This window comes from Furipterus horrens, unplaced genomic scaffold (assembly GCF_987537825.1).
Source record: "Furipterus horrens unplaced genomic scaffold, mFurHor1.1.pri manual_scaffold_1, whole genome shotgun sequence".
NCBI lineage: Eukaryota > Metazoa > Chordata > Mammalia > Chiroptera > Furipteridae > Furipterus > Furipterus horrens.
Window position 1 is genome coordinate 157,897,983 of NW_028327171.1, and position 22,975 is coordinate 157,920,957.

Consider the following 22,975-nt stretch of genomic DNA (forward strand, 5'->3'; position numbering starts at 1 on the left):
CTAACTTCAAAAATGCAGACTCTCATCTTCAGGCATCCCAGCTCTGGGTGATTTTCTGACCTTAAATACTGTGGAGGCAGGATGACTAAACCAGTATTATGCACAATGGACCATCACTGTCCTTATGGGAACAGACCGTGCTGAGAACTTTGCAACCCCCCACCCTTAATCGTTTAGTTCTGTTCCCCTCTCCCTCCTTATAAAAACCTCTGCCTCCACTGAGATGTGGAGATGGGCTTTGTGATGTGAGCCTCCCATCTTCCCGGGAGATGGGCTTTGAGACATGAGTTTCCATATTCCCAGAAGATGGGCTTTGAGATGTGAGTCCCCCATCTTCCAGGTTACTGGCATCTGCAAATAAACCACTTTCCTTTACATCAGCACCTGCCTCTTGAGTATTGGCTTTTGAAGCGACAGGCAGCTGGACCTGCGTTCAGTTACAGCCTGGCGGGGGAAGGGACAGAGGAAGGGGGAAGAAAACTTCTACACATGATTAGTGGGTCACTTGGTACTAAGCACTTCATCTACTAACAGCCATAAATTATGCTCTTGGGTTCAGGAATCAGACATAGAAAAGGAACATTTCCCCATTTGAAAACATTGAGTAACGGAATTTGGGAAGTCTGCCAGGAAACTCACATGTGTCTGGCATCTTCCCTGCCCATTTCTAGATCAAAGGTAATGAACCCATATCCACCATTACCTTTGTCCCTCCCTCCGTCCAATTTGAACTCTGTACCCTGTGAGTGCCCAGCATGACAGTTCACCAGCAGCGCACACAGTAGCCTCTGAATTCTAACATGCACACACTTCTCTTCAATCACAGTTTCTCTTTAGGACTTGGAATTAGGAGGAGACAGAATGAGGGTGCCTATCCCAACCCCTGAGCTAAGATCATGACAGGGCCAGATATCATGAGTCTAGAAATTCTCTTTCTAGAAAATGCAGACAAAAAGAGCAGACTCCTAGAGAATTCTTTTGTGAGAAGTACGTGAGAGAATGCACATATCCCACCCCTGAGCTGAGATCATGACAGGGCCAGATGTCCGTGAGTCATAAGAAAGATATAAGGAAACTAATGGTTCACTTGTCCTTTTGACCGAAAGGTGTAAGTCCCCTTTTAAAACCAGAAAATCCCAACAAGCAGGATTATCAGCTATACTCTGCACTAAATGCTGATTTTATTCTGCAAAAACAGAGAGGCAACAATTGAGCAGACCGGTTATGTAACGGATGTGGGAGGCATAGAAGAAGGACCGCAGGCAACCTGGCCTCCTCTGGAGACAGTGACTGACACAGAGCTTCAACCAGCTCTTCTGACCTCTGGAATGGGATCAGTGCAGGGGGAATAATGTTGGTTTTAATAGTAAAGCAGTGGAGTAATTTCTGGACATAATAATAGGTCACACCCTTGTGGAATCTACATTGTGCCAGGACCTGTTCTAAGTACTCAACATAAAGCCCATGACCACTGCACGTGCTAGGAACAGCAGAGTCCATGTTTCGCAGACAAGGAAATGGCAGCGTAGAGAGGTGAAGTAACTTGCCCAAGGTCACGCACTGGGAAGTGTTGGAGCCAGGATTCAAATGAAGCAGCTGGCTTCAGATTTTCTGCTCCCAGTCACTCCCTCTGTAGAACCTCTAAGCAGCCCTCTGGTACACATTGCTAGCTTCACCCTCTTGCTTCATTTCAGGATAAAATTCACCACTCTAGGAAATCTATTTATTCCTAGAAAGTGAGTGCAAACTGAATAACTCAATCTGATAAAGCAAATCATATTTAAATGCACTGGGAGAGACTTGCTTTGGAAAGTCATAATACAGGGAATTCCTTGGGAAAGTGATCATTGCCTTGTAAATGGTAGGCCTTTATAAATGTGTGTTGAGTGACCTTAATGCCCCTAATTTGTATAATTTTCTTGTGTGATGCATTAAAGGTGCCTAAAATAAGGTACACATTACTAACTGGAAAGAATATTGGAGAGAAAACTGCTACTAAGAGCAAGTGCAGACGGTGCAATGATTAATTCAGCGAATCACCCAGGGAAGTGGGCGTCCTGCCAGCGCTGCCCGTGGGCTCCGTGCCACCCTCTGCTCTGACGGGGATGCCAACCCTCCCGGGGCCGCTGACAGATCGCTGAGAAGAGGGATGGGTGGGGTGAGACGGAGCAGATCTGAGCTCCTAATCTGCCTCCTTTCTCGTCAGTGTCACTAGCTTCCAGGGCACTTCAGTCCAGTTCTTTTAACTCCTATGTGACAATCCCAGACCCTGTTGTCCCTACTTTATAGGGTCACTGACTGTTCAGAGGACACATAATAAGTCTTTATCTATCATGTCCCTCAGGAGCAGAGAATGAGGTGGGGTAGGTCATGAACTGGGTGTGATGGGTCCCCAGTGTCATTAAGCCATTAAGCCATTAAGCAGAAGTCAGGTTGGGCCACCTCAGTAGACCTCTCCCTCCCCAGTCCTCCGGCTTTAGGCCACAGAATTTGCAAATGCCTGGGAGGAGACAGAAAAGAGGAATTGCTATGCAAGGTCATTATGAAGGCCATCTTTGGTGCTAGTTATATAAGTTCCTATTTCACACATGCAAAGTCACATGTGCAGATATACCTCATCCATCCATCCATCCATCCATGCATTAACTTTACCCATTTATTCTATAAATATCGGCTGGGTATTTGCTATGTCTTAGGCACCCTGCTAGGCACAGACTCCTACCTGTAGAACTCATCTTATTTCAACTCAGCAATGTGAAGCACTGCTCTAAATAAAGCATTTAACAGGCTGATGATTTTACACTATGTGTTGTTTTCTTCCAAATATTTTGAGCTCTCAAGTTCCCAGCATTAGTGGTCAATACAAAAGAACAGGTTAACAAATCCAATCCACTTGAACTTTAAATCAGAGAGGGCCACAGAGAGGCTCACCCTGATTCAGAGCACTGCTGGTAGGGACCTGGATGCCCTTCTCACCTGTAATAAGAGGGGCCCATTCCTAACAAACTGCAAACCAGCCTATTCTCCTGTAGGATTTCACCTGCTGGAAGCTCTAGGATGAAAGGTCATGGCTTAACAGGAATATCAGTGTTGGGTGCAAGGGCAGGGGAGGAAAGAATTGTGCTGATCCTGGCAGGGCTTTACAATCCAGGAACTAGCGAATTACAGGGAACATGGCATAGAATGCTGGACAGTTTACTAAGAGGCACAACTTGCCTGGATTAATTGGGCCTTGCCGGATCTTTGCGTGAGGCCAGAAAATGGAGCACCACCATATGTTAGAACATTTCCCACAAAGATTTCAAGCTTGGTGTTAGTAAAGTGGGTCCTTACTGGTATTAACAGAAACCAGAGCTGGACTTGCAACTTCCTATACAACATATCCTGTGGCATTTCCAAAAAAACAATTGTTTTGTTCCACACAAATGTTCCCATTGAGTGAGGCAGCCCTCACTATGAGTGTGGCATGAAAAACTACATAGAACAACTACAAAGAACCACATACGCAAAAAATAAGTTCTCAGACCTACTCAAGTTTCCTGAGCTCAGCAATTCATTCTTGCTCCTTGGAAAGTGATTTCTTAGTGGGGAGGACTCCATGCCTTCATCTGTGCAATGGCCATGAAAATGACACCATAGGGCGTATGTGGGGAATAAAAGATATGAGCAGGCACCAAGCACAGTCCTAGACCATAGGAAGCCCTCAATATATTTTAACTCGATTATTCTATTATTCTGGCTTGGCAGGTACTTACTGACCTCTCTGTTGTACCAGTTCCCACCCTAACTTGCTGTGTGACCTTGAGCAAATAAGTTTCCTTCTCTGAACCTCAGTACTCTCACCTGTGTCTCACAGTGGTGTTCTGGAGGCCCTTCAGGTTCTGTCTAATCTCCTGAGACTCCTGGGGGAAGGAGAGAGGATGAGCACTGGGCTTGCAACCTACACAGCAGCATCCCATTTGTTTTCTGACACTGCACTTCTGTGTGCTCTCTCACTCGAACAAAGTTTTCTGGGTCTTTAAAAAGTTTGCCAACCACTGGTGAGGTGTAAAGCTTCTTCTAGATCTAATATTTTTCAGAGCAGGTGCTCATGTTTCATGCTCCCCTCAGACAGATTTTAGTTACAGACCAAGAGGTGACAGCGGCCCCTGCTGCTCTTTTCTTGGAAGGCCCTGTAGTTGCCCATGCAGGTTACTCGCTACTTCATTGCTCTTTCTACCCACCATGCCCTGCTGCGATCTACCCTGTTCAATCTGCACATTCTCCAGGATGCTTTCTTTGATTCCGGGGGTCATGAAAAATCCACCTCCCTCCATCCCAGTGCCTCCAGCCTTTTGTTTATACTTCTGTCACATTTGTTCTTAGAGTTATATATTGGAATGTTTTATATCCTCTACCCAATCATAAGTCTTAGAAGGGCAAAAGCACGTTCTGAGGACATTTCTGTGTGTAAACATAGAGTGCTCAATCAATGTTGACTGAAGAGATGGTTGGATGGGACCAAACAGCAGATTTTAGAGCTCCTGGGTAAATTTTTATACCCTTGGAGAAACTCAGGGAAAAAATATTAATTACTGATAACTGGTCTCCCCCTAGAATAAGCAGGTTAATGTAAATATTTCTAAAGAAGTCGATGAAATAATGACCACAGAGCAAAGCCTACAGCATGCCTGATGCGGTAAGTGCAACTCTGAGAAAGGGGGCACTTCCATATTGCCCTGCTGACAACTTCAGGGATCTGAGGGCACCAGCTGAATTCACACAGGAGGCACCTAGTGGAGTGCTTACATGCTCTTTTTTCCCAAATCAGGAAAATAGGTTTGCATGCAGAATCCTAATTGGTCATTTTATTAGCCTCTAGGCCTCATTTTCTTATCTGTAAAACAGGCATATAATAATAGTTGTTGGGAAAAGAGTGTTACTTTAAAGATTAGTATAATGAAGCATGTGACAATGCCCTGTGTTGAGCGCTCAATATATGCCAGTTCTTACTTAAAAACAACAACAAAACCAATATAAATAAAATAAATAAATAAGGAGCAATGTGAAAGGTCTAAATTGCATGCAATGAGGTGGTTATCTTTACAGGAGAATAACAAGGGGCTGAGGGTACCCAGTGGCAGAATGTCAAACCACCAAAGATCATTTAAGCAACTGACTTCCTGAGGCACATCAGCATCATAAGTCTCTTTAAATTTAATTCACAGTTCCCCTGAATTTTTCTAGTTCTTTTTTAAAAAAAAATAATATTTATTGATTTTTAGAGAGAGAAAGAGACAAACATCAATTTGTTGCTACACTTATTTATGCATTCATTGGTTGCTTCTTGTATATGCCCTGAAGGGGATTGAACCTGCAACCTTGACATATTGGGATGATGCTCTAACCAACTGAGCTACCTGGTCAGGCCTCTAGTTCTTAAGAGAACCTGGTAAGCCTGTGTGATGTGACCTTGCTCCCATCACTCTCCTTGTCACTCAGGTGGCTCCAGTCACCCAGTCCTCTTTGCAGTTCCTTTACTGCACTAAGAATATTTTCTGCAGTGTCTTTACATTTATTTGCTCTTCCTCTGCCTGAATAATGTGGTGAGCCCCCCCCCTCCTTTTTTTACATCAATGCTCACTGGTCATCTCATCAGAGAGACCTTCCCTGACATTCTTCCCCTCCTCCATCATCATCAGCATCACCCTTGCCTTGCTTTGGTCGTCTTCATAACAGTGGTCACCACCTGATATTTTATACATATCTTTTTTTTGTTTCCCTGGTTCTTCTCCACCTCCTCACCTTGAGTGTAGGTTCCATGACACTAGGGATTCTGGCTTCTCTATTCACTGTGTAACCCTGTCACTGAACCTGCTCAGCACACAGACATGAGTGTGCTCAACTAAGAGTGGTTGACTGAAAGAATGAATGAGTGTCAGCCTGAGTGACACCTTGGGAGGATACCATTGATTCTACTATTCACTTTTTAAAATGGTCCACCTGGGAGCTATGCAACTACCCATGCATTTGGGTCAAGAGTCTTACCCTATTAACACAGAAGCAGGAGCAGTGATTTGTACAGAAACTGGGTTGGTGAGATTGTTGGTATTTACCACGAATAACTTTACAGTTGGATTCACAGCTCCTGCCTAGGAAAAAACAATCATGGAATTGATATTGACAGAAAATATAACATCATTGCACATGTTTAAAACTGTACAGAATGTCTGCATCACAGCCATAAAATTATAACAATCAAATATATCCAGACAATTTAAAATAGATAAAATGAACATAAGGGAGGGTCATGAAATGCAACCTTTCAGAAACACATAGGCCCAGAATATTTAAATAATAAATATTCAAATAATAAATATTCATAGTTTATGTATACTTTATGCAAACAGGGATAAATTTCTTAAAATCATTTTGGATATTTTGCAAATATAGCCTGACCCCAGAAGATAAGAAGACTGCTGGCTGACCACTATGAAGAATTCCTTAGGTTCAGCCAAAGACATGATCCACCAGGAAAATTAGTTTCCCTGAGTCGAGAGCCAATAATGCTAATTAGGACGCCATCATTTTCACTCTAAATTCAGGTTCACCATGCTGGAGCTTTGAAATAAATACTATGACAGAAATCTATAAAACCTTTTTATATACACATAGATCTTCGACTGACAAATTAGTTAGAAATAATATATTCTTAGTAAGAACATTTTATGGTTTGTTTGTTTTTTGCCAGTTTCACTCATCAAGAAATAACATTTCACTGAAAATACATCTCCATATTTAGTGTCTGATTTTTTTTTTAACTTCTTCTGTCTTCCTAAAATGGCAGCTCTTCATAAAACAAATTGAGTGAGTTGGTAAAGATAAAAATCCCCTTTTCCAAATTGCTGATAGCAAAAGAAACACTTTACTATTAGATTTTCCTTTGGACAATATGGTGGCCATTATTAATATGATCCTAGTGAAGAACCATGGTTCCCTCCTAAATCCCCATCTTCCTCAGCTTACACTGCTTAAGAAAGCTTTCAATTTTTATAAACATGCATCCGGAGGGGGAGAACAGCCTTGAAAACCAAGACATGACACTATTATTCCAAATGTAGGATGTGTGAAATTAACACTAGTGCCAGATCTATAATAGAACCACTAAAACTAGTCATGTATCTGTTAATTAGTAATACAACCTGATATATAATCAAGTTTTTCAACTTCATCTAGGGCACATTCCAATTTCTACTAATGAGATGAGCTTGTGATTCAATTAGAGCCTCTCTTTTCCTTCATTCAAACATTTCAGTCCCCCTACCTCTTTCAAAAGCATTTTCCCCATCTTTTTCGGCTTGTCATTCCTCAAAGTTTTTGGAGAAATTACAAAACCTTAAATCACACTCTTTCCTAGGATAATAAAAATACTTTAAAATTGCCAGATGCTGTTGACTTCAGCAAGAGTAATCACAGCAAGCTGTTGAAGAGAGACTGACAATATTTTCATTAGCAGGAAAGGATTAAATGAAACCATTCCCTTCCTATCAAATCACAGAACCACTACACGAATAGGAGCACAGACCTTTGGATATGGGATCTGCACAGTCTTTGGGTACTGCAGTGACTCATCCAAGTAGATGGAGAATTCAATATTTGGGACTTGGGTGTCATTAAATTGGGCATATGCTAAAAAAGTGCCGTTTGGAGACCACCACAGAGCGGAGTGGGTATTGAAGATTTCCTCTGAAAAGAAAAAGACATAAATTGTTCTGTTACAAGAAGTAGCTTATAAATTGGCTTTGGCATTCAAAATATTTTTTCTCATTAGCTTTAGTAATTACAGTAGAGTTCAACTAATGAACCACTTCGCATTTGCTGGGCTTCCAAAATCAGAGTAATACAAATGAATAAAAATAAAATCTTCAAGGACAGATCTAGATTATAAAAATAAGTAACCCGTTAGACTGTTTTAGAATACTTTAGCACACAATATTTAATACACACTCTACATGTTTTTCTTTATCTTATAATCTTCTAAATTTATGCTGCAAAACATACTAAAAGTAAATTTCACACAAGGGGCTGATTCTCCTTTGTAATTTTCAAAGAGTCAACCTGCCAGCATACTTCCCAACTGTGTAGGTGGTGTGTGGCTCCATGCTTTTAAACCAATATGGTACCCAGAGTTTACAAAACGTGGGAGGATGGCTTTAGAATGGCAAGAAGATCCATAGACCCCTACAGAGAAATATCTCCTTTGCCTAGCCTAGAAACTGAAGACTTCCTTGAAGTAACATCCTGTTCTGGTGTGTAAGTTTATGGGTAAGAAAAGATGGTCAAAGAGGGATGCAAAGGAAGATAAAGGTCTTAATTTCCAGAACACTGTTGGACTTGTTCTCAATCTCTGGCAAACATAGTTCCTTTCTATGTTTATAATGAAGTCTATTCATGGCACTTCCAACCTCTGGCTCTTAAAATGCCAGAACGTCTTTTATCAACTGGGAATGGAGGATTCAAGTAGACTAGATGGAAACTCCTAATCCTTCATGCAGATTTAATCCACAAATCTTATGTTCTGCTGTGAGTATAAAGGTAAAAACAAAAGCATAGAAACCTGAATCTTAGAATTAGAAAATCATTTATCCCAATCACTTTTCTAATACTTGAGGCTTCCTTACAAATTTTTTACAAAATCTTGTTTTCAATAATAATAATAATAAGAGTAGTAGTAGTTACAGTATTAATAACAATAATAAAATAAAATCATAGTGATGAGCAGCTAGCATTTAATGAATGCACCAGACATTGATAAGCAATGAATACCTATTATCTCAGCTAATCCTCATGAGGACTCACTGTGCAGATGAGCAAAGTGAGGCAGTTAGGCTTAAAGAGAATAAACAATTTGCTCAGGATCACACAGGCAATGGTTGATAGAATCAAGACTAAATCCAAACTTGTTTGGTGTGAGTCCATGCTTTTCATCTCCATGCTCTCCGTTCCTGCCTCTTTCAGCAACTCTAGTAACAGAAACCCTTCTCTTGGCAAAGCAGCCTGCTCCCCCTTTGACTGCTTCATACCTGTATCATTGACTTACATTTATGTAACAATGTAGAATTTACAAAAAACTTATCTAATTTAGTATTCAGAAAGAACCCTTGGTAAGTCTAGTCACAGCCCATTTTACAGAGAAGGCAGCAAAGGCTGAGAGGGATTGAGTGAATTAGGATGCAGGCCTTGTGTGATTTTTCAGTCAAGGAGGTTTCCCACTGAGAACTTCCTCATATATTCAATTGATGTCTCACTCCTTGTGGCTTCTACCCATTGGTTCTAGTCTAAGATCAAGATGCCATTACATAAAATTAATATAATTACAGCAAGGTTATGGTTTTTTAAACTTCTTGTAAATTCAAGTAGCAGGGAGTGCTCTATGTTTTGAATTGGTGGTTATTTAGAATACAGAACATATTTTCCCATATTAATGATGCATTAAAACTATTATTATAAAATTACTTCTGGTTGAGGGCTTCTCAAGATGGAGGTGTAGGTAAATGTGGTACTCACATCTCCCACAACCACATCAAGATTACAATTAAGCTACAGAACAACCATCAACTAGAACCACATGAAATCCAGCTGAACAGAAGTCCTACAACTAAGTATATAAAGAAGAGGCCACATTGAGATTGGTAGGAGTGTTGGTCCCACACCCACATATGACAGATAAAAATCAGGAGGGCTATCTCAGCTGTGAAGGTGCCCCCTGATGATCAAGAGGTCCCAGCCCCACACCAGGTGCCTAAGCCTAGGGTTCCAGTTCCATGAAGAGAAGTCCCTGTAACTTTTGGCTGTAAAAACCAGCAGGGATTGTGGCTCAGCGAGAGAGAGAGATTCTGGAGTCTCAGGCAGTTCTTCTTAAAGGGTCTGAACATGGACTTACTTGGACTCACTCACTCTAAGCTCAAACACTGCGGCAGCAGCTTGAAAGGTGCCAGGGACATATGGGGAAGAACTTAATCATCTGGCACCAGGATAAGAGCTGGGGAGGCAGCTTTCTTCCAGACAGAACTGCAGGCAGAGTCCATTGTTCCTTTTCCTTAGACCTCTCCCAACAGAACTGGTAGGTGGACACCATATCTGAATCTCCATAATCTGGCCAACACTGTTCACTTGACCTGGTGATTTTCTGAGGCCCCTCCCCACCCAACTTATAGACCCATCTAAGCCACTTCCAGTAGCTTTTCCATATGAATGGACTGTCTTGGCTCATGCTTCAGACTTTCTTAAAGTCTCTCAAATAAGCAACATCTGGTCTAGGTATACCCTGTACCTCTCATTAAGTAGCCCCAGTCTAGCACTAGCAGCAGCTAGCCTTGGTTTGCAGCTTGGCCTCTCCTGGGCACTTCCAAGCCCAGCACAGGTAGAAGCCATCTGCAAATCACTTTGTAGCTCATGCCCCAGCCAGAACACAGGTGGAGACTGACCTTGTTCTGTACCTTTGAGGAGGCCTGAGAGCCAGTGCTTCAGGTGGACAGCTTTAGACTACATCCAGGCAACACCCAAAACCTCAACAAATGACACACTCCAGGGGCAGGCTTGGTGGGCATAGAGCCCTGCTGCAGTAAGTCTTGCTCCATGAGGTGGGGCCTGGCATGGCTGGTTCTCCACAGTGGGTGCAGCCAGTCCTTGCAGCTGATCAGCCTAGGAGTAAATCTCTCCCATTGACATGCCAACAACAATCAAGTCTCAACTAAAACAGGTGGGTGTACACAGCCCACATGGGTGTGCACTTGGCAAGACTAGCTTGAGTGATCATGGAGGCTGTGCCACTGGACCCTACAGGACACCTACTACACAAGGGCAATCCACAAAGCCTGGGAGACATAGCATCTCTACTTCATACATAGAAACAAATACAGGGAGGCTGCCAAATGAGGAGACAAAGAAACATGGCCCAAATGAAAGAACAGAACAAAACCCAGAAAAAGAACTAAATAAAATGGAGATGAGAAATCTACTAGATGCAGACTTCAAAACAATGTTTATAAGGATGCTCAATGAACTTAGGGAAGAGTAGATGAACTTAGTGAGAACGTCAATGTAGAGATAGGAAACATTGAAAAAAAAGCTAGAAAGCATATAAAAAGAGTCAGAAATGAAGAATACATTAACTGAAATGAAGAATACATTACAGGGAATCAACAATGGAGTAGATGAAGCAGAAGATAAAATCAGAGATTTTGAAGATAAGGAAGCATAAAACACCCAATCAGAACAGCAAAAAGAGAAAAGAAACCTTCCCCAAGGTGAAGGTAGTATAGGAACCTCTGGGAAAACTTCAAGTGTATTAATATTTGCATCATGGGGGTATCACGAGAAGAGAAAGAGAGCAAGAAATTGAAAACCTATGTGAAAAAGTAATGACAGTAACCTTCCTTAAGCTCGGTGAAGAAAATAAGACATGCAAGTCCAGGAAGCAAGGAGAGTCCCAAAAAGATGAACCCAAAGAGGCCTACACCAAGACACATCATAATTAAAATGCCTAAGGTTAAGGACAATTTAAAAGCAGCAAGAGAAAAGCAGTAAATTGCCTACAAGGGAGCTCCCATTAGACTCTCAACTGATTACTCAACACAAATTTTGCATGCAAGAAGGGACTGGCAAAAAATATTCAAAGTGATGAAAAGCAGTGACCTACAACCAAGACTACTCTACCCAACAAAGTTATCATTTAGAATTCAAAGGACAGCAAACAACAAATGAAGGTGAGGATATGGAGAAAAGGTTACTGTTCTGTGCTGTTGGAGGGAATGCAGATTGGTTCTGTGAAAAACAGTATGGAGTTTCCTCAAAAAAATAAAAAATGGAACTGCCTTATGACCCTGCGATTTCACTTCTGGGAATTTATTTGAAGAAACACAAAACACTGATTCAAAAGAACAAATGTACCCCTATGTTCATTGCAGTGTTATTTACAATAGCCAAGATTTGGAAGAAGCTCCAGTGCCCATCAGTAGATGAGTGGATAATAAAAGCTGTGGTACACTTACACAATGGAATACTACTCAGCTGTAAATAAGATGAAAATCTTACCTTTTTGTGACAGCATAGATGGACCTGGAGATATTATGCTAAATAAAATAAGCCAGTCAGAGAAAGACAAATACCATAAGGTTTCACTTATCTGTGGAATCTAACAAACAAAATAAACTAACAAAGAAAATAGAGACTCATAGAGAGAGACAACAGACTGTCAGCTGTCAGAAGGGAGGGAGGTTATAGAGCTTGGTGAAAAAGGCGAAGAGATCAAGCAAAGGAAAAAAGACAGACACAGACAACAGTATGATAATTTTCAGAGGGAAAGGGAGGTGGGGGAGGTAGAAGAGGGTAAGGAGGGGATAAATGGTGATGGAAGGAGGCTTGACTTGGGGTAGTAAACAAAATGTACAATATACAGATGGTGTATTATAGAGTTGTACACCTGAAAACTATTTTTTTTTAAATTACTCTAGAAAGTCTCTGGGGAAAAAAAAAAAAAAAAAGAATTGAAAGAGATAAAAAGAGCTTCCTAGACAAGAAAAAGCTAAAGGAGTTTATCACCACCAAACCAGTATTATATGAATGTTAAAGTGTCTTCTTTAAGAGGAATAATAAAAAAAATAGATCAAAAATAATAAAATAGCAATAAATACATATCTATAAAAAAATTGAATCTAAAAAACAAACAAGCAGAAAAGAAACAGACTCATAGATACAGAGAACATTTTGATGTTGCCAAATGGTAGAGTGGCTGGGGAATGGCTGAAAAAGGTGATGGGACTAAGAAGTCCAAATTGGTGGTTACAGAGTAGTCATGGGGATGTAAAGTACAGCATAGAGAATATGGTCAAAAATACTGTGGTAACTATGTTTAGTGTCAGATGGTTGAGAGATTTATTGGGACGATCACTTAGTAAGTTATATAATGTATAATCACTGGGTTGTATACCTGAAACATAATATTGTATGTCAACTATAATTGAAAAATAAAAAATTATTTAACTATAAAAACTATTCTGATCAAACTGAAAGTCCTGAGAATGAAGAGGGCATGGGTGGGGGAGGGAGAATAGGAAACAAAGGAAAGTAAAGCTTTCCAACCCTTCCTGAAACAAAGCTAGCTGAGCACGGGGGTCTATAGCAACCCCTTTCCCCATACTCTGAACCGATCTGTGATATCTCTCATCCCACCACTGTGACCTTCCTTATGTACCCTGGACTTAGTGTCCTCCTCCAAAGAGAACACTTAACCTGCTCCCTGACAATTATTTGTTGGCATTTTTGTCTCCCTCTCTGGTCTGAGTTCTCTGAGAGCAGCAAGCAGTTGAGTAGCATTTGTCTCTGTGTCCCTAGCACCTGACACAGCACCTCATGGGTGGTTGGCATTCATTGTGAATTACACTGAATTACCCGCACTCCCAATGTCAACACTACTACTTCAGAGGGGCAAGGAGTATTTCATCTTCCAAAATTATTTCCTTCTCTATCCCTTCTCATACTTGTTCTCACCAAAACTCTCATTTTCAGCCCTGAGTTAGGATAATTCCATTCATACTCAGGAGTGAATATCATATAATTAACTTTATACTAAAACATTAAGTATTATCATTAAAAAATACACATTAACTAAAGTAATAATTAGAACATCATGAAATAAGACAAAGTGAAAATGAAGATGTAAAGAGAAAAAGCTATTTGGGGACACTGGGTGAGGTGGAGGGCACAAATTCGGGAGCAGAGGCTCCTCTGGGAGTGTCCCTTCATAGTGTGGCCTATGGACTGTCTGGATCTTGCAGCTTTGTTTGTTCTCTTCCTTATGTACCTACAGACTCTCCAAATATACTCTCTTTTAATCCCATCTCCTCTTCATGCCTGCAGTGGATAGGGCAGATCTGATATATGAAGAAACAGGTATGTTCTTTTCTAAGTATGCATCATCTGTAAATTTACAAAACCAACTGTAGGAACTTCCCTATAGGGACCAAAGTCCCATTTTTAGAGACAGGCCCACATTGGAACTGTGAAGCCATTCTTCTGATTGTGAATGGGTTAGTTATGAACAGGCAAAATATGATTCCTCCAGCTATTTTCTACCTTAGAATAGACCTCATTTAGTGGTAGGGGTGTCCTTATTTTCCACCCAGCAGTTCCTGAGGAAGGGTCAGGTCACAACTTTGGGAAGAGCCTTTACTGTCTTCACATTGGGGATCCTGAAGGCTGTGTTGTGATCTCCATCAAGTGTGGAAGATATTTTTCAATTTCTAAGTGACTAGTTCCAGTAAATTTCATTATAACTTAATCAAACATTTACTTCTGAGCCATGGGAATTCATCTTTCTTTTAAAGTAATTTGTTTCATAAATAATGTTATTCATTTAATTAAACTCGACTTAAACTGGGAGACAACCAAAACTAGGTTATGAAGAAAAACTTTTTTTAACTATGAAGAAGACATACTAGGATGAAATAAGGAGGAGTCTTTAATAAGCATGAGGCAACTCTGTGAACAGTTTGGAACAGTCTCAAAATGCCCTTTACTTTGGCAACTCTAGACATGAAAATGTTTCCCTAATATTTTCTAAGTCTCTAAAGTGTTTTTATAATATTTTCTAAAACTCTTTATCCTAAAAAAAAATAATTCCTTCATCATTTTAATGCTGTACTTTGATCTATTTTTTTCTTAAGACTTTCTAATTCTTTTTTCTTTTTTTACTCTTTAAAATGAGGAAATTATAATTTTTCCAAGATCTAATGAACCACATCTTCTACAAAACAGGCATTTCCTTCCCCACTACTCCCCAGCTTCCAAACAGCATTTTGTCATCTTTAGGAATGTTGTGGGAGTACTTAGCTTTCTTTAGTAGCTTCTGGGTTAGGTAGGCCTGGTTAGAGAAACATCTGATGTTAATCTGCTGGCTTTTATGCCCTGGAAAAACAGAAAAGCTACCTACACAGAAAGGCCCTTTGTAGCAGAGTGAAAACAATGGGAGCATTGAGACACAATGAGGACAGAGGCAGCAGAGCTACTGCTAAGAAATTCTTCTTCTGGGAGGTGCCCGCTGCTGTGAGTGCTAAAAACAATTTGATAACATTTTAAAAGATGCAATAATGCCCTTGAATTTCTCGTGTTTTAAGGAAATGTTTGACTATTTAAAAAATTTTACATATATTCTGATTTAAAAACGTTTTAAAGTCTCTACCTTCATAAACCCAGTCAGTTATTCCATTATTTATTACATCTTCTCTCCCATTCTGTGTGATCCTCTGACTTGATGAATTTGGTTCATTTTTAATATAAATATCATTGTTCCAAACATATGCCTAGGAAGATTGAAAATAATATTGATATGTAATAACATGATATGATATATTTTACCCTGAAGTTCAAGAAAACATTTATCAATTATTTCAACCTAAAACAATATTGGTGTGCAAGTGTAATGATTACCTTAGGTTGTTCAATTTAAGCAAAATGAAGAGTCATTTACTCCCTCCCTGTAATATTCTTAAATTACCAGCATACGAACTATAACCCCAATTAATCCTAAGAAAAAACACTATTAATATATTAAAAGAAGAGACTCACAACCACCACTATCTGGATGCTAGAGTAAATAAGAACACCTGGAAGACTGACCAATTCTACAGAATGATGTGTGCTTGGCATTTCTTCTTGGGGGAGGTGACTGAGGGAGTGCATTGCATGCTGAGAGGGAGAAGTTCAACTAGAGATAAACATCCCATCTTCCTCTTTAGATTCTTTTAGACTTTGACATTCTCTTTGGTATAGATCATGAAATAAAACTATAGTGACACAGAGAGGGTCATAGAACTAGAAGAAAACAGGTTTACTTATTTAAAAAAAAAACAAAAAACCCCAAGTACAACTGAAATTATAATTTAAGACTTAATGAACACTTTCCCATTAAATAAACAATTTCCTAATGGTAGTTCAGAGACTTTCAGGAATTGTATTTACTATGTTAGATTAGTAAAATGTTATTTTAGGCAATAACACTGTATTTGATAGTGAAACTTTGATTTTCTAAGTATCTGCTCTCTATCAAGATAAGTAGCTTCTGCTTGTAAAAGATTTGAGCCATTATTTTTCTGACAATGAAAGAGACTCACTAACCAATTTATGACCCTCTGGTGACCATGCGATCAACTGTGTGTCATTTGGAATTCTCTCTTCTGTAATCAGCTGCCTGGAAAAAAGATAAAAGGAAACAACTACTAAATGAATAAATCACCATGTGTCTTTTTGCTTTTAAATTATTATACTAGAAAAGTGTAATATGTTTTATGATGAAGTCACTGACCTTTTATTTAAGTCATAAATGTCATATGAAGCAGTGTAGGAATACCTCCATTTCTATAAAAGAAAACAGACATTTCAGGCTTCTGTGATTATTGATAGTTTTGTCACTTGCTATAGGAGCTCAAGATGAGAGACAAAGTATCTTAATATAGAATTGTACAATTCTTAAATTTCATCTTTTCTTATATATTCCCTATCTAGATCCTTAGAATTTTGGAATTAGGAAAAATAAAAACCTTAGAGACTATCTATTACAAACTCTTCTGGACTTTATCTATTAGCTAACTTTGGCATCACCTCTGCCAAAGAGCCTTCCCAGGCCCACAGCAGGGTAAAGTGCTGCTTTCTGTGCAAACCTTATTCCTAGCACTAACCATAGTATGTTAGGTTCACCTGTTTAAGAAGAATGCAAATTTTCATTTTTCAACCACCTTACTAGCAAACTCTTTGAAATATCTATAATTCTATTGCTGGTGATAATGTGGAGAAATGTTTACTTTTCTCATTGATCATGAAAATATAAAGTAGTACAGATATTTTGAAAGCTCCTAGCAATATATATTAAAATTGAAATACATATACCGTCAATATTCTAAACAACCATCTCAAGAAGCTCAAAAATGAAAAGCAAACCGAAACCAAAGAAGTCAGAAGAAAAGAATAAAGGTAAAAGCTGTAATCAAATAGAAAAAACACAATAGAGATAATTCAACAAAGCCAAATATTGCTTCTTTAAAAGAATGAAAAAATTGCTAACATAGTAAATGTTAGAGGGAAAAAAAGGCATGAATGACTAATATCAGAAATAAAAAATAATGTACCACAACATACTATAGACATTAAAAGATCATAAGACCCTATCACGACCTTTTTTTTTTTTTTGCTAATAAATTTTAAAAGAAAGAAAAAGGGAAAATTCCTTGAAAAACAAGTTATTAAAAATGAGACAAAAAGATTAAAAATCTGAAGCAAAAAAAGAAAGACTGAAGATAAGAAATATATATATGATTACAGATGTGTACTTATGAAAATTTATTTATATATGAATGCAAAGGTAAATTGTAAAAAATTGCTTATCTATATGTCTGTCTTCCCTTCCATACTTCTAGAGGAAGAAAATTGTGTCTAATGCACCTTTAAATACCTAGAACTTGGTCTAGTGCAAGCGACATAGTATGTATTCAAGGAAGAAATCCAGCTAAAATAAAAGTCAGATTTTACATATAGGAATGAAATAGATGAAATAAAGTAACCCAAAGACTCAGCTGTGTAATAGCAGAGCTGAGATGCATGCCAGGGTTCTTAACCTTGAAAAATATTATATTTCCCTCTTATCATTTATCACTCCCTCAACCTTTTATGTCAACAAATATTTATTAAGTCCCTGCCTTTTACAAGTTCTACATTTCTTTTTAAATCCTGGATTATTTTGACACACCCTATGCTTGTTTCTGAGAAACCTGGGAGTATAATACTTGCTAAAGCCAAAACGCGTGGTACAAGCTTACAACTCTGAAAAATTTAAGGTTTGAGATCATTTCAGGATATATTCACTTCATCTTCTGAAATAGACTCATTAATCTAATTAGGATATAAACATTGTCAACTATCCTCCATGAGGCATTATTAGCTAAGACAGGCTTCTTCTCCTTCAGGAGCTTGTAGTCAAATGGAGGAAATGGACAAGTAAATACAAGAGAAGAATCATAGAGAGATGATGGAGGTGGGTGGGGATAGGCAGGAATCATAAGTTAGGTACTGGGGAGGGAAAAAGGAGATTCTTGGGCTGAGTTTTGGTGGAAGAAGACTTGCACACAGCAAAGAGATAAACAAAGCATCACAGCAGAGAACAGTTGAAACACAAAGATAGGAAAGATCATGTTGAAGAGCACAGCTTTGTTGTCTTCTAGGCTGGGTTCAAGTCTTGCTGTAGACTGAATGTTCGTGCCTCCACCCCTAAATCAGATGCTGAAATCCTAACCTGCAATGTAATGATATTTGGAGGTGGGGCCTTTGGGAGGTGACTAGGTTATGGTGGATCCCTTAAGAATGGGATCAATGTAATGATATTTGCAGGTGGGGCCTTTGGGAGGCGACTAGGTTATGGTGGAGCCCTTAAGAATGGGATTAGTTCCCTTATAAAAGAAACGCCAGAAAAATTCTTTGCCCCTATCTACTATGTGAGGACACAGAGATAAGATGGCCAACTACGATCCAGGAAACAAGACCTCATCAAACACTGGATCTGCTAGCACCTTGATTTTTGACTTTTTAGCCTCCAGACTGTGAGAAATAAATCTCTGTGGTTAAAAGCACTTAGCCTGTGGTATTCTGTTATGGCAGCCCAAATGGACTAAAAGAAGTCTCTAAGGTGTAATGGCAGATAAGTTTCTTCCTAAACTTCAGTTTAGGAAACTGTCAATAATGACAACAATAATCTCAGGTTCATGAGAATGCATGTGAAGTGCTGAGCAGAGCTCCTGGAACTGTCAACGTGTGATAGAGCATGCTATTATTTCTACCTCTAGAGCATTAGGCAAGGTGTCAAGATGCTAGGAAAACATCCATACCAGGCTGAATGGTACTTATTTATTTATGTATCCACTCAAGTTTTGGTAGCCACTTAAAAGTAATCACTCCTTTAAAATACCTTAGAAATAATAATTGATCTTTCTGGAAGCACTAACTCAGTCATGGGGAAGCTATGGAGTAAACTGTAAAGAAAACTGCATAGCAGACCGCCAAGGAAAGGGAATAAGATTAGACTTCTTTTTGTTGTTGTTCTGGATAGGTTTCTTGAACATTGATTAATCAACAAATTTATGCAGCACAGAAAATTCTCTTGGATACCCTGGGGAGTAAAATAGGAGACACAGTTCTATATTTCAATAATCTTATAATTTAGTGCTTTGCCATAAACTTATAAAGAGAGTGTAGGAACAGAGTGACAGAGGGTAATGTTAGATAAAGTGACTCAAACAAGCCTGGACCTGAATTACTAAAAAGAAAAAGCCAGATGATGACTGGGGGAAGAAGTTTCCAGAAGAAAGCACAATGGCTTGTGCTTTCACCTTTAGATAGAAATGAAAGGAATACTAGATTAAAATTAAAAAGTCGTATACTGTAAAGTTCTTAATTTTGGATCATTGGGTCACATTGGGAGCCCTTAAATCTGCCCATGCCTGTGCCCACCCATGGCTATACTGGGTTCATTGATATTGGGTAGGCTGCATGCATCTGTATTTTCAAAAACCTTCTCAGGTCATTCTAAGGGGCACACAGGGGTGAGAAGCATTGGCCAACCATGGTGATTGCAGAGAGAGTGGTGAAGAGGAGCAGAATGGGGTCCATTCACCCAGGCTTATGAGGATGCTGTGTTAAGAGTCTGAGGTTTATTCTGAAGGTGATTTGAAGCCAATGATCATGAAGGTTTAAGCACAGGCATGACATACTTTAATTTAGGTTTGAAAAGGAGCTCTTTGGATACTGCCTGGGAAGTGTGGATGGCAGGAGGAAGGAACAGAGTAAAAACAGCAAAAGCAGTTAAATGCACATGTACACTCCAGTGCCACAACAAATATAAATTACCAATGATGGTCGTCTAGTTAAGGTCCAGGAAAATATATCCATTCATATATCAAATGACACTTGCTGAACTTGGCTAAAGAGTAAATTGAGCTGGCATTTACTATTCCATTTCTATCTTAACATCACTGTCTTTACATGCTAGTCTTTAACATGGACACCCGTTATTCAATGGTTCTCAATACTCGTTGCCAAATAGAATAATCTACAGATTGATAAAAATAATAGTGATGCTGGTTTCACTCTAGACTTCTGTTTATTGATCTGAGGATTGGACTTGGACACTGAAAATTTCTTCAAACTCGAATGATTTTAATCCATAGACAGCATTAAGAACCACTGAATTAAACAAACAATAATCCATTAATTGGGAACAGATGTGCTAAAGTTGGCATAGGATTCTGATTTCCTCATAGTTGATAAGTTTAGAAGACATGATTATTTAGTCTTCATGTCCAGGAAATGAAGCCCAGTACAGTGAATCCAGGGTAAATATAATTGGGAGTAACTGTCCCAAAATGGGAAATGGAATACGGGATGGTTTGCTTGGCCTGAGTACATTAGTGTGTGAGATAAGGTATTTATACTAGTATTTCTCATTTATTCTAGGAAAAAGCTGGATCCCCAGCTCTGTATATTCTTTCAATGCAGAATATTTCTACAGGTTTTTAATTTTTCTTAAACGTCTCAAAACTTCCTCTATTCGATAACTGTTGTCGAATCCATGAAAAACCAAGAAGCTGTAGTTAAAATCACTGGTGATTTGCAGCCATCCTAAACCTGAAGAGGATGTGTGATGAAACTGTAACCTTTCCTGAATGTGTGAGAATTTGGTGTTGGGCTGGGTGACGGGAGGAAGCTGAGTGTTCTTGCACGGCTGAAGCTCCCCCTTGCATGCGGTTTGCATATGGTGGGGCCTGAACGCTGGGAGGTGGGCTGAGTCTCCCTGCAGAGTCTCTTCTGAAGGGTGAGGAGTTTAATTTTTTTTTTAAGCAAATACTTACTGAGAGCTTTACTACATGTAAAGACGAGACAAAGAAAATAAAGGGTTATATTACTGTATGTACAAGTCAAACATGTAGCCCTTGGCTGGTGTGGCTATTGGATTGAGCGCCAGCCTGCAAAGTGAAGGGTTGCTGGTTTGACTCCCAGTCAAGGTTCAATGCCTGGGTTGTGGGCCAGGACCTCAGTTTGGGGTGGTGAATGCCAACCAGTCTATGTTTCACTTGCACAGTGATGTTTCTCTCCCTCTCTTTCTCCTTTCCTTTCCTTCTCTCTAAAAATAAATAAATAAAATCATTTTTAAAAATTTAAATTTACCTTTAAATGATAAGTTATAGTTTATTATTTTTCGTGTCTATATTATAATACTACTTATACTTTTTAGTATTTGAAAACACTCAAATACATTTCTTTTAAAACATTTGTTGGACTTACCTTTTATGAATGAGAATGGCCATTTCTCTTTTTGATGCTGAATCAATGAGTTTTTAATGCCTGTTATATTAGTAGGTATCAATCTTAGTTATTCATATCCTTCAAATCAGTTATTAAATAACACAGTCAGAGAACTCTTTAAATGTCATGATAAGAAAACATTTCCTTTACCTTCACATAGTTGTATTCTAAGAGAACAAACTTCCCATCAGGAGATACTGAATAATCATTTATAGTATGTCCAAATGTATCCTGTCAATCAAATAGAAAGAAAAGAACAATTAATCCCATTTAACTGCCATTATTAAGCACTTACTATGTAGAGGGTATAATTCAAGACTTGTGGCTATGCCTTGGGTGCTCCCAGTCTAGGAGAAATGGCACATCCCCCATACAAGTGACCATGATGTAAGGTGGGTGGTGATTGGGGTTAGAGAACCGGTGAGGGAAGGATTAATTTTAACCCGGGAAAGACAGCTATGAGGGTTGGCATTAGGAACAGAGAACTTTCTCAGTAGAGGGAACAGCATGAGAAAAAAGGGTATGCATATTTAAGGACTGTCTAAAGGTTAGGTGCCACCTGAATACAGTATAAGCTGAGAAGACATAAAATTAGAAAAATAATTGAGACTTAAATATAAGAAGTGAAACAAGAACGATTTTTGCATATAGATGTGATAAAATCTTATCTGCTTTTTACAGAGATGCTCTGGTGACACAGTGAGTGGGATGAAATGGGAGGGGCTGTGTCAGCCCTGGACATGGACAATGCAGTGGTCTGATCTGCAGTACGGAGACAGGTACACAAATTAGAATACTCACTAATACGTGATGAAACAAAGCCTTGAACTGAGACTCTACAGTAGAAATGGAAATCTGAGAGACATTTGAAATCGCAGAGGGTTTGCTGATTAGCTAAATATAAGGAAGGACAGAAGAATTCAGGAGATTGTGACCTAGAGGAAAGCAGTATTTACCAAAATCAGGAACTAAAGAAAAGGAATAGAATACTTTTAGTTTGCTAGGAGAGTGAAGGGGAAATAACTAGTTAAGTATGGGCTACTGAGTTTGAAATGTCCACTACCATTCAAGTGCAGAAGCAAACAAACTATTAGAAATAAAAGTTTGGAGCTCGAGCAGAGGTTAGTGTTAAGAAAAAGTATGTACTGAAGAATCAAGGCCAGAAAGAGAGGGCAGAGGCAGGCTGTGGAAGCTCATGAAATTTACTGAAGGAGAGCATGCAAAATGAGGAGGGAGTCTCACGAATGCGGAAAGAGCCCGGAGGACACTTATATTTAGGAGTATGAGCAGGGGAGGAAGAACTGTCAAAGGTGACTAAAAAGTAGCCAAGGCAGGGAACATTCTGAGAAGGAGGGAAAGATCCACTGTCATATGCTGTAGAGAGAATCCAACATCATGAAATGATAGTACTCAGGAATTAAAAGGTTATGAAAAAAGTTCCCAGAATTTCCTTAAAGTATGAATTAATTATGGGAGTAAACATACAAATGTACTGTTCTCCAACAAAATGGAGCTGTTTCCATATTCAGCATTGAATAGCAAGACATTATTTTCTTGTTTGTAGAGATATTCATGATCTAAAGAGAGAAAA

The 22,975-nt window shown here is 39.1% G+C and overlaps 1 protein-coding gene across 1 annotated transcript in view; it reads right to left on the minus strand.

Moving 5' to 3' along the window:
• The window catches only part of DPP4 (dipeptidyl peptidase 4), an 85,625-nt gene that overhangs the window by 38,479 nt on the left and 24,171 nt on the right, over window positions 1-22,975 (minus strand). The window contains exons 4-10 of the mRNA XM_090280333.1: window positions 22,870-22,961; window positions 21,535-21,615; window positions 16,343-16,395; window positions 16,156-16,228; window positions 15,221-15,341; window positions 7,565-7,725; window positions 6,028-6,131 (exon numbers count right to left, since the gene is read on the minus strand). Of these exons, the coding sequence (XP_090136459.1) occupies window positions 6,028-6,131; window positions 7,565-7,725; window positions 15,221-15,341; window positions 16,156-16,228; window positions 16,343-16,395; window positions 21,535-21,615; window positions 22,870-22,961 (685 nt within the window). The remainder of the gene's footprint in view (window positions 1-6,027; window positions 6,132-7,564; window positions 7,726-15,220; window positions 15,342-16,155; window positions 16,229-16,342; window positions 16,396-21,534; window positions 21,616-22,869; window positions 22,962-22,975) is intronic.